This window comes from Anser cygnoides, chromosome 19 (assembly GCF_040182565.1).
Source record: "Anser cygnoides isolate HZ-2024a breed goose chromosome 19, Taihu_goose_T2T_genome, whole genome shotgun sequence".
NCBI lineage: Eukaryota > Metazoa > Chordata > Aves > Anseriformes > Anatidae > Anser > Anser cygnoides.
The window spans coordinates 9,320,474-9,334,661 of NC_089891.1; the positions used below are offsets into that span (position 1 = coordinate 9,320,474).

The 14,188-nt window shown below is 37.5% G+C and overlaps 1 protein-coding gene across 1 annotated transcript; it reads right to left on the reverse strand.

The window, feature by feature from the left end:
* Nucleotides 1–912: 912 nt before the first annotated feature.
* NOL11 (nucleolar protein 11) lies at nt 913–13,597 on the reverse strand. The gene is made up of 18 exons (XM_048064592.2): nt 13,367–13,597; nt 12,023–12,136; nt 11,116–11,172; nt 10,577–10,722; nt 10,254–10,311; nt 9,650–9,788; nt 9,063–9,260; nt 8,231–8,307; nt 7,390–7,513; nt 6,634–6,737; nt 6,283–6,360; nt 5,029–5,213; nt 4,640–4,765; nt 3,610–3,831; nt 3,044–3,122; nt 1,881–1,973; nt 1,488–1,595; nt 913–1,187 (listed from the first exon to the last, which is right to left on the reverse strand). The coding sequence occupies exons 1-18, from the start codon at nt 13,580–13,582 to the stop codon at nt 1,074–1,076; spliced, it is 2,238 nt and encodes a 745-aa protein (XP_047920549.2). The 5' UTR covers nt 13,583–13,597; the 3' UTR covers nt 913–1,073.
* Nucleotides 13,598–14,188: the final 591 nt, after the last annotated feature.

The following is a 14,188-nucleotide window of genomic DNA, read 5'->3' on the forward strand; positions in this document are numbered from 1 at the left end:
TTGAACCTATGATACATTTTGGAATACTAAAATTCAAGCTGAATAGAGCAAGTAGTATAAATGAGGTTAACTCAAGCTGTTTACTCTATCAAGTATTTAGAGAAAACAGATACCGATGTAGGTAAGAATATTCTAGTTTAGTATGGTGGTAAGTTTTATTGTTCAGGAAACTCAAAGCAACTACTACCAGTCCCAAGAAGCACCACTTTCTATGGTACTTCAGCTGCCCTGTGTAGTGCTTTTTCAATTTTAAATGCATTATGTACTGACGTCCCGTAATAGTTTATACAACCAGAAAGTCTTAACTTTCAAAGTCTTAAGGCTTTTAACTATGTGCAGTTGTTCCAAAGATGCACAGCCAAAGTTCAGTAAATAATGGGTCTAGCACTTCCCCTATTACAGTCTTCAGCTAGTGGCGGAATACAAGAAACGATGAAAATGCAAAGCAAGTGCTATTGTTCATTCTCAGGCAAGTTTAACCTTGCAAAGATTGGAAATCATTGCTTAAATAAAAATACTTCCCAACATTCTGCTCCAAATCAAACTGGCCATCTCCCCTCTGTGCACAGCGTTGTACACTTGAGTCAGCACTATCAGAGAAGAAACATAAAAAGCTATTTTCTGCTAGGTTAGTGCTCTGCTCCGATCTATCAGGTGAGATGCCATTCATGTTCTGAGATGTGGTGGCAGAAGCACAGCTTTTATCTGTAAAATGGATAAAGACAGTTCAGACTGACTCAAAAGTCCACAGCATGGAGTTTTACCTATAAGTGTTTTTTTTTATGCTTCTCTTCCCTTCCCTCACAGCTCCATATAAGTATCCTCCAATGTCTTTGCCAAGAATCAGATGGCATTTAGGATGTTCTTGTAGTCACATATCATAACTACATATGAAAACATAAGAAAGTCTCATCCAGTCAAAAAAGAGCTTTTAATACACAACTCCCCACATAGCTAGAGTAACCGTGTTTTCCCTACATAGAAAACTTCTCACATCCCCAATATGGAGTGCTAATACATCCTTGTCACAAAAGGAATCAATATAAAATAAATGTTGAGAATTCATTTCATATTCAAATAAGTTCCAGCACTTCAATAGAATATGCCTGAGAGTCTTTCTGGCGTTTAATTCTCTGTAGTTCTCGCAAAGTTCCTTCAATTTTATTAAGTTCGGAGTAGAATCGTACCTAAAAAGAAAAAACAGACATTTACAATAAAATTGGTCTTAATGCTTCTCATATGTAGTTATACTGTGCATCTATCTGCTGTTTTACATAGTTTCAGATATTCAACCCAAGTAAATATAGCAGCTTTTGAGATCAAAATGAGGAAGATCGGTAACTCAGGAATAAGCATACAGCAGAGAATAAACTTTTTGATTTATTATGTATTTGTTGTTCCGCTCCCACCCTGCCCAGCATAAACTTAACAGCCTTATTTTGAAACCACACTAAAATGAAATCATTATCCTAGAAGATGCAACTTACTTGGGCTCTCACAAACTTATGCAGGCTTGAAAGCAATCCTTTTGCTTCTGGTAGCATCACCATAACTGTGAAGTGAGCATCAAGTAACAGGCACATCCAATCCATAATCTGTAGACAAGCAAGACGAGCAGAGTGACACAGGTTTTGCTTTACAAACTGAACTTCAAATTATTAACTTCTTATACAAAAGGCACCATTTCAGACTTGAAGGCAGTATATTTATTTTCAGATAGAGAAATGCATCTCACATCTGACTCCATACAGGCTGTACTAACAGACAATACCTTACAGAATGAACGGAGGTCTCAGCTGATTTTAGATAGCCACAGCTACTCAGTCCGTTACACACTACAGAAACTGAAGGAGGTACAAATCTTAGAAGTAGTTTCTCACCTGATTTATAGTTGGGGAGAGCATTCCAGGAAGAGTGGTATTAATTTTTTCACTGCATTTCACATACAGGTAGCGTAAATACCTGAGGAACAGCTAGAAGAAGAAAAGTCAGAATGGTTTTCAAAAACAAACATACAAGACCTAGGAGTTTTTATGCTGCACACAGCAGTATTCTTTTAAGGCTGTTCTTTTAACACCCCCCACGCCCATCCAAAACGCCTCTAACCCAAGCATTAAAAATCAATTTTATGGATCTTTTCAACCATCTATATGCTTGGGAGTTTGAAAACTCAGCAATACTCAGTATAAAGTGACATTCAGTTGTAATCATTGTTCCAGCATTTGTGCAAGTGTAATTTAATTCAGATGCAGAATTTTCTATGAGTTTTGCTCAAAATTACCAACATTAACAATTTTAATCCCAGTTTCACTTTCAGCAGCCAACAAATTGTTAATGGTCAGAATCAGCTCAACATCATCTTGTGCTGAGCACAAGGCAAAATGATTTCGTTTTATCTCCCAAAAAAGAATCAAGGAGATTGGTCAGTGTTAATTACGATACATATTGTTCTGATGAATGGTGTTTTTTGCTTGTTTGTTTTCTACTTACTGTAAAATAACATCTCCAGTAAGGTACTATGGTACATACAGTTCTTGAAATTATACCTTCAGGTTTGGGGAATGGGGCAGGTTTGTTTTGGTTTGGTTTTAACTGAGAAGACCTGAGATTGAACATTCCATTTGCATTACATTTGTCATTTCATATTATGTACAGTTTCTTATTTTCTAAACTTATGCCTCTGATAGAACTGACTAAACTAACTTCTCATTATTTTAAAAGCATCCACATCCAGAAAAGTTACTATATTTTCCTGATACTAATCAAAATATTTTCGAGTAGGCTTGGTCAGAAATCGGGTTTTTCTTACATTTTTAAAATTAAGACTATAAAAATAGTAAAAGTTCTTTTTTTCCATGTGTATATGGAAAAAAAATAAATCTTATTAGTCACCATATTTTCATCCTCACATACTAGTTTATATGATTCAGATGCCAGTAAGAGCAGCAAGTTTCTGATACATAATTAAAAAAATAAGAACTCTTCCCTTTTGTTCCCACCAAACAATAAGGGTATTTAAACTTCTTAGTTTTAACATACTTACAACAGCTTGCTGAGCTGAAAGGTCTTTCAGATGAGGCAAGAGAAACGTTTCACTGTACGCTGAATGGAGAACAGCATTTCTATGCAGTATTATTGAGAAAATATAATTGCAGGAAAAAAAAAATACTATTTTCTGCAAACTGAAATCAACTCTAGTTAAAGTATTTCTTTGCGTTATGAGATCCTATTATAGCTGTTTATACCTCCTGTGTTTCTATCATGAAATAAATATAACATGAAACTTCAAAATACAGTCAGCATGAACGCAGTTCTGTTTACTGCAAGTAAGTGACTAGTATGTTTCAATAGGGAAACATCAAAACCATTGTCTTAAAGTTTTAGGCTATACTTTTATATTAAAGTAAATTTAAATTGGTATACTTTCTAGAAGTTTATATTATATTCTAAGTTTTTGGTTTTTTTTTTTAACCACATACAAACATTCCTTACAAGAGTTGCTTAGAAATTTTTGGCAGTAACAGAAGATAACTATTTTAAGCAACGTTAAACAGACATTTACATCATGTATACTGCACTGACTTTCTATCATTTAAATGCAGAGGATACAATAATGCTGCCTTTCGTGGTCCAACAGGGCAGAATTCACCATCATTTGTCGTATGCGTTTCCTTTAAGACTGTATTATCACAACTGTCTTCTTCCAGCTCAGTATTGAAACCATTTTCTACAACTTCAGTCTTAAGTTCTTTATTCTTGGGTTCAATATCAATGTAACAGATTACAGATTCTAGATTCACATCGGTTCTTTCAAGATAGTCGTCGCTAATGCTGTAGAAGAGAAATTCCACACACATTTAATACTTTTATTATTAGCTTTAAAAACAGTGATGCCATCAGCCCCACAATAACACACATTAACTCTGAAGTTTACTAGAAAAGAACAAATACCAAAATATAAGAGTCTTGCAGAATGGATAAAGGCAGTAAGAGAATAGCTAGTATTTTGTTATTATTAACCTTTAACAATACGTGTTCTGTTCATGTATTCCAACAATATAAGTTATTAAGAAACATTTGACATTTCTAAGACATGCGATGAACAAGATCTGATGTTTTGAATAAGAAAATTTCCTTTTTGCTGTGAAAGCCCAGAGGAACAGTTTAGACTGTCTTTTCTTTTGGTTACAGTGCCTAAAGATTAATTTATCTTTGTTGTGGATCAATTCATCCTTGTTGTGATAGGAGAACCTTTTTTTGTGGACATTATGGTGAACTTGAAAGAGTTAAACTTTTTATGGACTTCTTAACCAGAGCTCACAATTAAGTATGTTAAGCAGCGAAAGCACAGCTGTAACAATGTGTGTAAAAGGATGTGCCATTTAAGCCAGCAATGTTACCAAAAGGCATGTTCATTTAATTACCGCTTACATAGTTTTTAGAATTAATGCGTGCAACAGGCATCTTGTAAAAAGCTTGTCAGTCTGCAAGACTTCATACACTGTACTTAGAATTACTAATTTTGCGCATAGTATTGCTCATCTATAAATTAAAGCTTTTTTTTTTTTCCCTTAAATACAGGTCCTGGTTTGGTGAAGAATTAAAAAAAAAAAGGAGCGAAGGAGTGATTTCAACTTACCTTAAGAATACTTTCAAGCAAGCATAAGTGATTTCTTCAGGAATATCTGGGAACCGTTGCAAGCAGATTTGTAAGAGATGTACATCTTTTTTCTCCAAAGCAACAGCCATCAAGTCTGGACACAAACTGTAAAAATATGAAAAGAATAGGCTGCACAGTTCACACCCACTGAAAGCTACATTAACAACTAAGGTAGAACTATTAACCTTGTTTTACACTAAAAAGAACATCTGGGAAGCGTCAGCCTCTTCAGAAAACAAGCAATAGACTTGCAAATAAACAGTGTATAAGCACCTGATAATTCAAGGAGTGCTTTATAAAGAACCAAATGTCTACTTTTTAAAGATTTTGCCTTACAATTGAATTAAAAAAATAATCAGAATTGTCACCTGTAAGACAGCTCTCGTTTCTGGACCATCTGTAACAGGAAGTTTCGAGGGTAGAACACTGGATCTGTTTTACACCTGTTTATAAGAGCAGTTATTACACATCCAATGGTGGCTTGGAAATCTGGAATCTGTGCTTTCAACAACAATTGTCTTAATTCATCTTCAATTACAGCTGCAGAAGTATCCTGAAAATAAGAAATACCATGCAATTCCAGTGTGCAAGGCACAGGTTTGAGAACTGTTACTAATTACACCAAGTAGAAAGACACTGGAATTCAAGCATAAAAGAGGAAAAAAGCCTCCCCACTCTTCATTTTGATAGTCTATTTCAATCATGAGCACCAAAAGTGATTACTCGCTCTGAAGTTAGGTAAGTAGTATCTTTCAATAATAGCTCTTTTTTTTGTCTGCTATTATTTCAGTAATATTACCAAGATGCCCAGCCAAAGCTGAGCTTTAGGTATGTTCACACAGTAAGGGACATAGATTGAAGTAACAAAACAACTGCAGTGAGATTTAGAAAGGAAGTAGGCCAGAATATGCAGCTACCATACCTTGCGTATTAACCAGTGAAGGGCAGGGTGGTTGGAACTAGATGATCTTTAGAGATCCCTTCCAACTCAAAGGATTTTATGATTTAAGGCTCAGCAGCATCGTGGGACTCAACTTCAATACTAATACATCAAATGGTACGTTGAACCAAGTTTGATAACATGTATTAAAGTATGTTCTCCTACTTGTTTTGGATACAAGTTAGAATGTTGTCTTCTGAACGCATTAAAACGTTCCATTATTTTATGCAATACTCTAGAGACAAATACTCTACAATTTCATTGACGGATTGTTGCTAGATTTATAGTGGAATTCCTAGCATTGTGACTTTCTAGGTCCAAAATATCTTCAGAGTTAAAAATACAAAAATTAATCTAAAAAAGAGGTTAGGTGGAGTTCAGGTAAAACATCCTCTCACTTTATTTACTGCAAGAGCATATTCATTCAGGTTTCACAACTCAGACAGCTATTATGAGCCTTGTACTGCACTGTTCTATAACATACTCCCACAACAAGATTTTAATTTCATCATGCCCAAATAGTATTCTTGCACAATAATAATGCAATCCTCCAACACAACTGTTTAAGGCATCTTCTTCAGCTTGATATGCAGGAGGATATGGATAAAGATAATAGCATAAGAGACACCTGGAACGTTCTCAGTGTGCCTGAAAACTAATTAAGGATATTTGGTATACTTACTTTTATATTTAGTAAGATCTGTCCAACTTTGAAGGCATCTGGCTGTGCTTTAGCAACACTGTTCCTTCTTGATCTTAACTATAATAAAGAAAAACAAGTTTTTATTCAGCTCCAAAAAGACAGTACATATTCAAGGATTTCAATCGAGATAACCAGGAACATCATGTGTCAACTTACTGCAGAGATTAAATTTAGTAACTAGCCAGTTCAGTTCCAGAAAGTGTTAGAAACAGTAAATGACAAATACAGAGTTAAATTCCCTTGTGCAATATTACCAAAAAGTAAGAGTAGTAATGTTGGGAAGAAACTAATACAAGCCAAAAACCTCACATACTCCTTGTATTAACTTACAGTCATTTTGGATTCAGATTTTAGAGCTGCAGACTGTTGTGGCTGAAAGGAAACCACACGCTCTTCATCTTCAAGGGTATTCCAGTTTACAAATGAAGAAATATCTGTGAACACAAAAATGGAACTACATGAAGTTAACACTTAAAGCACATTTATTAAAATATAAATATATTAACTTCTAATATTAGCAGGCATTTTCTTAAGTGTAATACAAGTAGTTTTCTGCCAAGCAAACATCCTGTTTTATCTCAGCAGTGAGTAATTTTATGAGACTTGTTACATACTGTTTTCCCATATACCTTTTGGTAGGAGAAGAAATGTTATTACACAATTTATTGTGAACATTACTTGCATCATTTTCAGTGCAATACTAAGTTAAGCGTACTTCTGTAGTTTCTTTAACTTAAAGTTTACAAATTTATGTTTGTCATTGTCCTATTCGGTCACAAGTGCTTTAAAAACACAATTTATAAAGAAAGAGACACTCTTTATTCTGTTTTCAGTGCTCATAGCTGGCATATCAGTATTTTCAATAATTCCAGTATTTGAATTACGCTTAGTTTAAGTGAAGCCACAATAAATTCAAACATCTGTATTCTTCAATATTCTCAATGACAGAATTTAAACAGGTGGGAACAGGATACACTGTTAAGATTTAACTGATTTTATAGCAGTGTATTAAAATAACAATTTTCAGACAGGTTCTGAAGTTTTCCTATTAAAAGATCTTCTCACTGTAATTACAAAAATTCTTACCAGAAGCTTGACTGTCCTTGAGCTTTCCCACAGCAGCTGCCAGGGATGAAGTTTCACACTTGTATATAACTACTGTTAGCACTTTTCCATGAGTAAAAAAAAATTTTTCCCCATAACACCACAACTACAAAATATTAAACACAGTTAATGAGGAGAGGAGTAAAGAGGCACATTTCTGCACAAGCTGATGTTTAACTTCTCATTGCAAAATTCAACTGAAAAGTCAGTGATCAGATGATTTTAGCAGTTATTTTTGGTAGTTTTAACATTTTTTAGCACATTTATTAACAACTGCTTCTAAACACAGAAGTTGAGTATTTTCCAGGGATGCCTTACAGTGACTGCTCCAAGGCACTGAGTCCACTTGATATACATTTTTTAAATGCTCTCTTTTGTGCAATTTTGACAAAATGACAACAACAGTCAGCTGTTCTATTTTACTAGTGCATTTATTAATTGTTAGTTTACTTATTATCAATTGACACCTGAACATTCTGAAACACTGTTTAGGAAGGCCCTAGAATTATTCAGACAGTCATTTTCAAATTGTCTGAACACAACAGATACTGACTAGGTATTTTATTCTCACCAAACAATCAAGGCCAGCAGAAGTGAGAAGGTACTGAATTACCAGAGATATTGCCAAAGGCCACCACTCTCCTGTTTAGAGATTATGACAAAAATAGCTGATCAGCTGGGCAATACTAATTTTGTTTCAGAAGTTGCCATTTACTGCTCTTCCAGACAGAACTGCAACTCTGAAGCCCACTTGTCTTAGTTACTATTATGCCAAATGCATCAAATTAAAGCTTTAGGACAACAAATAGAAGATTGAACTCACTTGTCCACTGGTTCCCAGGGGCAGTTCCTTTGAAGTTTGTAACGTCTGAAATTTTGTATTCCATATTGTTAGGCACTCTAGGAAAAATCAGAGATGTTAGAAACCCAAAAGCAACACAAATGCTACATTTGCTTTTGCTGCTTTCTGTTATTTACACTTCAGAAAATAGAAATAACTTTCAAAAATAGCTCAGCTTAGTAAGCATTCAACCTTAGGAAATGTGTCACTCCAGTTAGCTCTCTTAACAAAAAGATTTGAAGACTACTTAGTTTTCCATTGAGGAGCTTCAAACAAGAAGCTGTAATGAGAATGATACCAGTCAGTGTAGCTTCCAGTCACAAAATGCTATGTTCAGTGGCCTGACTTTCAGTGATCCCACACTTCAGAAGTTTAGCCATGAAACTGAAGTATTGTTTCACTTATTTTAGATACTAATTTCTTATGGGACATCAGTTTTATTTCCCCCTGCATACATCACGTAAAAAGCCTCCTTTTTCTTCCCCTCACTGCTTATTCTCAGTTGTTTCGCTAACAGTAAAATACTTTTGTGAAAGCAAATACTGAAACAGCAAGTTTAATCTCACAAACCACCATCGCATTTACTGAAGGTAAACATTATCTTTCGGCTAGTGCTCTCAATTGCTCAACTATAAATTAGTTTTAAGAGTAAACTATTTCATTTAAAATGCAGTATTTATAGCATTCACTAAAGAATCGAGACCACCACTATTTCCTGCTCTGCCTGGTTAAAAACAAACAAACACACAAACACCCATTGCTTTGTTTAAGAATGTCTTAGAACTTAAGACATCCGTATGTTTTTTCTAGTTACCTTTGGATTCTTCACCAGATGCTGCTAGACTTCCTAATACTGCAACATGGTCTTTATCAATAACAACCAAAGAAGTTCCTTTTACAACACTTCCAGATATTGAAAGGTTTAGCAGTAGCGACTTGGACAGAATTTGCTCTTCCCCTTCACCATTTTGCTGCAGAGGTATCAGAACCTTATATACAGAGTCATTGGAATCTGTCAAAGAAAAGAAATGACATTTTTACGTCTGTCACTAAGGAAAAGCAATTTGATATGGTATGGCTAGAAGACACCCAAAGAGAACAAAATCCAACAAGCACCAGAAGAAATACATATTTAAAGGACATGTTATGATGCAAAGCAAAAAAATAATAGCACAGCTATCAGGAAATCTTTAAGGTACAAGCCATAACATTTAAGAACATAAGTCTATTCAACCATTAAAATTCCATGAAAGTTTAATTACTTGTTCTATCACTTGCTGGTTTAGAACATTTAATAGAGAAGAGCAAGAATATGAAACAGTAATTCACAGACATCAGAACTTTGTCTTTCCATGTAATTTCTTGTTTTATCATCACATCCCATTAGAAAATATAACTTACACAAACACAGAAGTGTGATAATTTGCTTTCTTATATATGCCGTGAAACTCAGTGGACTAGAAGATTCCTGTTGTTCAAGCTTATATTTGTGCAGACTGTTCATCTTAAGTTTCTGTACATAGACAAAAAAATCCCCATCCTAAAACCAAAAGAAAGTTTTTAATTTATAGAAGGAAGAAAAAGACCAGTTCAGATATTAGTACTGATTATACTTTGAGTCTTATACGCAATTAGGAATTCGTGTTTGCTATGGAACATACAGCCTAATTTAGAAGTGTTTACTGACTCAGGTACATACAGCAAATTCTGATTTGATGCAACAAATGAATTCACAGGAACAAACATCTGAATAAAGAGTGAAGTAAAAAGTCACATGATTGTATATAGTGTTTAAACTTAATTGATTTTTGAAGTTCTAAGAGACAGGCTCCCCGGCCCTGGAAACAACACGACTTCAACTTAACTGTTGTATCAGAGATGATACACAATGATTGGATAATGATTTCCATTACAGCTCTTAAAATCCAGTGAAACAAGTAATGTTTTTTAGAAAGAGAACATAGATTTGCTGCTACAAAAGTTTAAAAAAATAAGAACGACTCACCTTCTCAGTAATGAAAATTAAGACAGGTTGTTGACCTTCCAGGAAAGCTTCACTCCACCTAAGAAATGAAAGCTGTATGAACTCTTCTAAATTCTGGGACTACACCTACGTCATATCATATTACTTAGGCAGCCTCATATTTTTATATCTCTATTTTAAAAAATTAAAGGTTGTAAAACAAACGCATTAAAAAGGAAAATCAACAAACCAACCCCAGTATCTTGATCTTCAGATTACTTCTCTTCCTGTCACATAAAAAGGGTACAACTTTCAACATCATCAATTCTTCTGATCAAGAAGATTCCTGAGTTTGTATCACTTACTTTATAACTTCATCTGAAATAATGTTTTCAATTTCTTGTTGTGGGGCTTCCAAAAGAACATCTAAAGTTCGAACACCACCTCCTTTGAATAATACCAATGGATCCCCATGGGGCAGTGAATGAATTCTGTACACATCAGCTGAAAGCTGTATAGAAAAAAGGAAAAACTTCAGTTCTATGTTCTTCAGTACAGTACCTTGAAAGCCAAGTGTTGAGCATGGGATTTTTTTTAAGAGTTCCTTCGATAGAAGAGTAATGTAAGGATGGTGAACCTGCAAGATCCCCAGTAATGCCAATTTTGTGAAACGCTATTAATAATGCAGATCACTACCAACAGAGTCATGAAAATATCCTAATGAACAGCACATTTCTGAATGGTATCAGAAAAAGCATAATTAAGGGTAAGGAGTTCGAACAACCATTTATACACCTTTAATCCCAATGTGATTACACTTTAATCACAGTGATTTTACCAGTACTATGAAAGTAAGCAAGATTCAGGATGTTAACATAAAAGTGAGTATCTGTAAGAAACTTACCGTTGCTTTAAATACTTTGTCCAAATTAACATCTTCATCCTTCCATATCCTTAAAACCTTAAAGAGAAGCAACATCTTTTAAGCACAATAAAGCAGTCATATATAGACTTTTCATCATACAAAATAACAGCAATTGCATGTTACTGAAACACAAGAGGAAAGTATACAGTTAAGTATTCACAGTAGCCTTAGTAAAAACAGACTTAGAAAGTTTGCATGGGAAGATGCTGACACAAACAACAGGAATACAAATACAGCTTGAGATCTTGAACTTGAAACAAAAGGATAGGAAAGAATGAGGCTAAGAAAAAGATACAACAGAATTCTAAATGAAAGTAGATCAAAGTGTTGGAGACAGATTGAAGTACAGATGACCTGATCTGGAGGAGGATGTTTTAGGGAGAACAATAAAAGGTCAGGAAGAGCATTTCACTAACAACAACAACAAAAGACAAATGTTCAGCATGTGCTGAGTAAACGCTACCAGAAGTACGCAAACAGGAAATGTTTAACTGTAAGACAAGGATGCAGGTCTGAACTTTTTCAACACAATGATCATGCAGTTCTAAACAGTTCATGCAACATGTAACTTATTCTTAGAGAACATATGCCTGAGGCATTCTTCATTGGCAATGCTTCAGTATCTAAAAGGCCACTGCATAACTGGTGCTCAGTCATGTCACCAAGCAGACTATGCAGACTTAGCATTGCACATCCTCATCCACTCAGAGAGCAGAGATGGCCTGAACTAGGATAGCATCAGACCATCACTACCAGCTTTGAGATCTTGCAATAGGGTGCAGAGAGTTCCATGCATTTCCAGTTAGCAGAACACCGACTTCTTCCCTACCTACATTCACTCAGAAGTCTCACTACATTTTTTTTTCCTTTAAGAAAAGAATCTCACCTTGTCATCATGAACAGCTATATATTCATGAGTTTCAAAGTTGCATACGACTGGACTTGTGATAATCTGCCCATGTTTAACTGACCAACAACCTAACGGCTTCTGATCTGAAACCTAGAAAAAAATCAGGACAAAGACACGCAATTAAAGTAGAACATGGTACACGCTCGGGATTTCTCTCATGACAGCAAGAAAACACAACCTAGCCACACTGGATATGAATGAGAACATTAAAATACGGAAACTGGTATGCTAACAGGACTCAGAACTTCTGCCTGAGCATTTCTAACTTCAGTACTAGAAATTTCAAGGTAACATCAAAGAGCTCTATATTAATTAAAAACTTCTTTTCATGTGAGAAATAACTTTGACCTGTAACAGTTATATGGGCTTCTGCCATGAAGCATAGGTAGGATACATGGCATGAGTATTACTTTTAGCCATGCATGTAAGTTGCTTTTACTCACCAATATAATTAGGCACAGGAAAGTACTTCTTCTATTCCTGTTTCAATATGTTGAGATCAAGAATGATGACTGTTACTGTCTAAGCTCACGTTATGTATGAGTTAGATTTTGCTGCTCTGAGGGTGCTCAACTCTCTCTTCTCAGGCTAGGGCTATGTTGGACATATTTACCAATACATTTATATTTTCATATGCGTTCTAGGCAGTGGCACTAAATATCTGAAAAGAGACTACATCATGAGTTTGCTAAGATACAACCCCTAGCGCCATGACCACGACAGCCAAACAAGAAGATACAAATAAATGTTTTTATGAAGTTTCATGCTACAGTCCAATGAAATAGATGCATGCACTAAAAAAAAAAAAAAGAAAAGCCAGTGTAACAACACTTTTTCAGTTTATGCACTCTAAATCTTTGATTCTGCCCCCAGCAGGCCGGCAGCTGACACCCGGACACAACACATGTCACCCTGCACATCGGGAGGCGTGACATCCGCTGCTGCTTCGGGATGCGAGCATTGGGAACGGAGAGAGAGAAAATGAGCAAAAGAGCCCGCCAAACAACCGCCCAGGGCCAGCGCAGCACCGGTGCGCGGAGCAGGCCCTGGGGGAGCGCAGGTGAGCGGGGCCGGGCCGGAGCCGAGGCGAGGCCCCCTCTGGGCCCACGACCACACACGCCGAGCCCACGGGGCCCCCACACTCCCGGCTCCAGCCGCGGGAGGGCAGCGGGCGGCTGGGCCGGCCGGGCACGGGCAGCGCGGGCGGGTCAGGGCTCCCCGGGGCACCCCTGAGGTGCTGCGCGGAGCCCCCGGCCCAGGCCTGAGCGGCGGCAGCCTCCGCAAAGCAAGCAGCCGGGGCTGTGCCGTGCCGGGCGTTACCTTAAAGAGCGTGGCCGTCCTGCCGCGGTCCGTGAGCAGGACGTGGTCGGGGCCGGGGCCCGGCTCCAGCGCCAGGACGCCGCCGCCCTGCCCGACGCCGCCGCTGGGCCCCAGGCCGCAGAGCGTGAAGGCCTCGCACAACGCCGCCATCTTAGCGCGCCGCCGGCTCTCGCGGGACTCCCCGCGGCTGGGGGGCGGTGGGGGCACACGGCGCATGCGCGGTGTGGCACGGCCCCACGGGGCGGGGGGAAATGGCCGAAGGCGGTCGGAAAGGTCCGGGCGGGGAGCGGAGTCCGGCGGCGGCGGGGCACGCGGGGGTTTGTCGTTTTTTTAAGCCGAAATCCGCAAAAATGGGGGGCTGCGGGTCCTGCTTCCTCCGCTGCGAGGTCTGGGGAGGCGCTGCCAGGGGACATTGCCAGAGAGCACAAAAGCACAGCGCGTTCTGCACGTTTTCAGTGTTACAAGCCTAAAGAACCGTTCGTTTTTCAGAGCACCGTTACAAAGCTGAGCAATAAACCACATTTAGGGGCTTATTTATTCGGGTGTTTCCAGTGTATTTCGTGCGCGTATTAATCAGATTATTTCCACAGACTTGTAGGGTTGTATGAGTGCCTAATTGCGCAGAAAAATGCATCATTTTATGCAGATTAGTAAAGGACATCAGATAACAGGCGTTGGTAGTCTGCATCTACACAATAAAGTGCTGCTGGCTTTAAGATCAGGTTACTGAAATGCATTTCTGCCCAATGAAATGTCTCATTACACAGGAATTTTGTAAAGAATTAGCAGTAGAATTTGTTCCCTCTGCAAGAGTACAAACAA

Coding starts and splice junctions, on each gene's coding strand:
- NOL11 (XM_048064592.2), bottom strand. CDS start 13,582: ATGCGCCGTGTGCCCCCACCGCCCCCCAGCCGCGGGGAGTCCCGCGAG. Junction 6,738..7,389: donor CAAGGACAGTCAAGCTTCTG/GTAAGAATTTTT, acceptor TTGTGTTCACAG/ATATTTCTTCATTTGTAAAC. Junction 5,214..6,282: donor AGATCTTACTAAATATAAAA/GTAAGTATACCA, acceptor TCTTATTTTCAG/GATACTTCTGCAGCTGTAAT.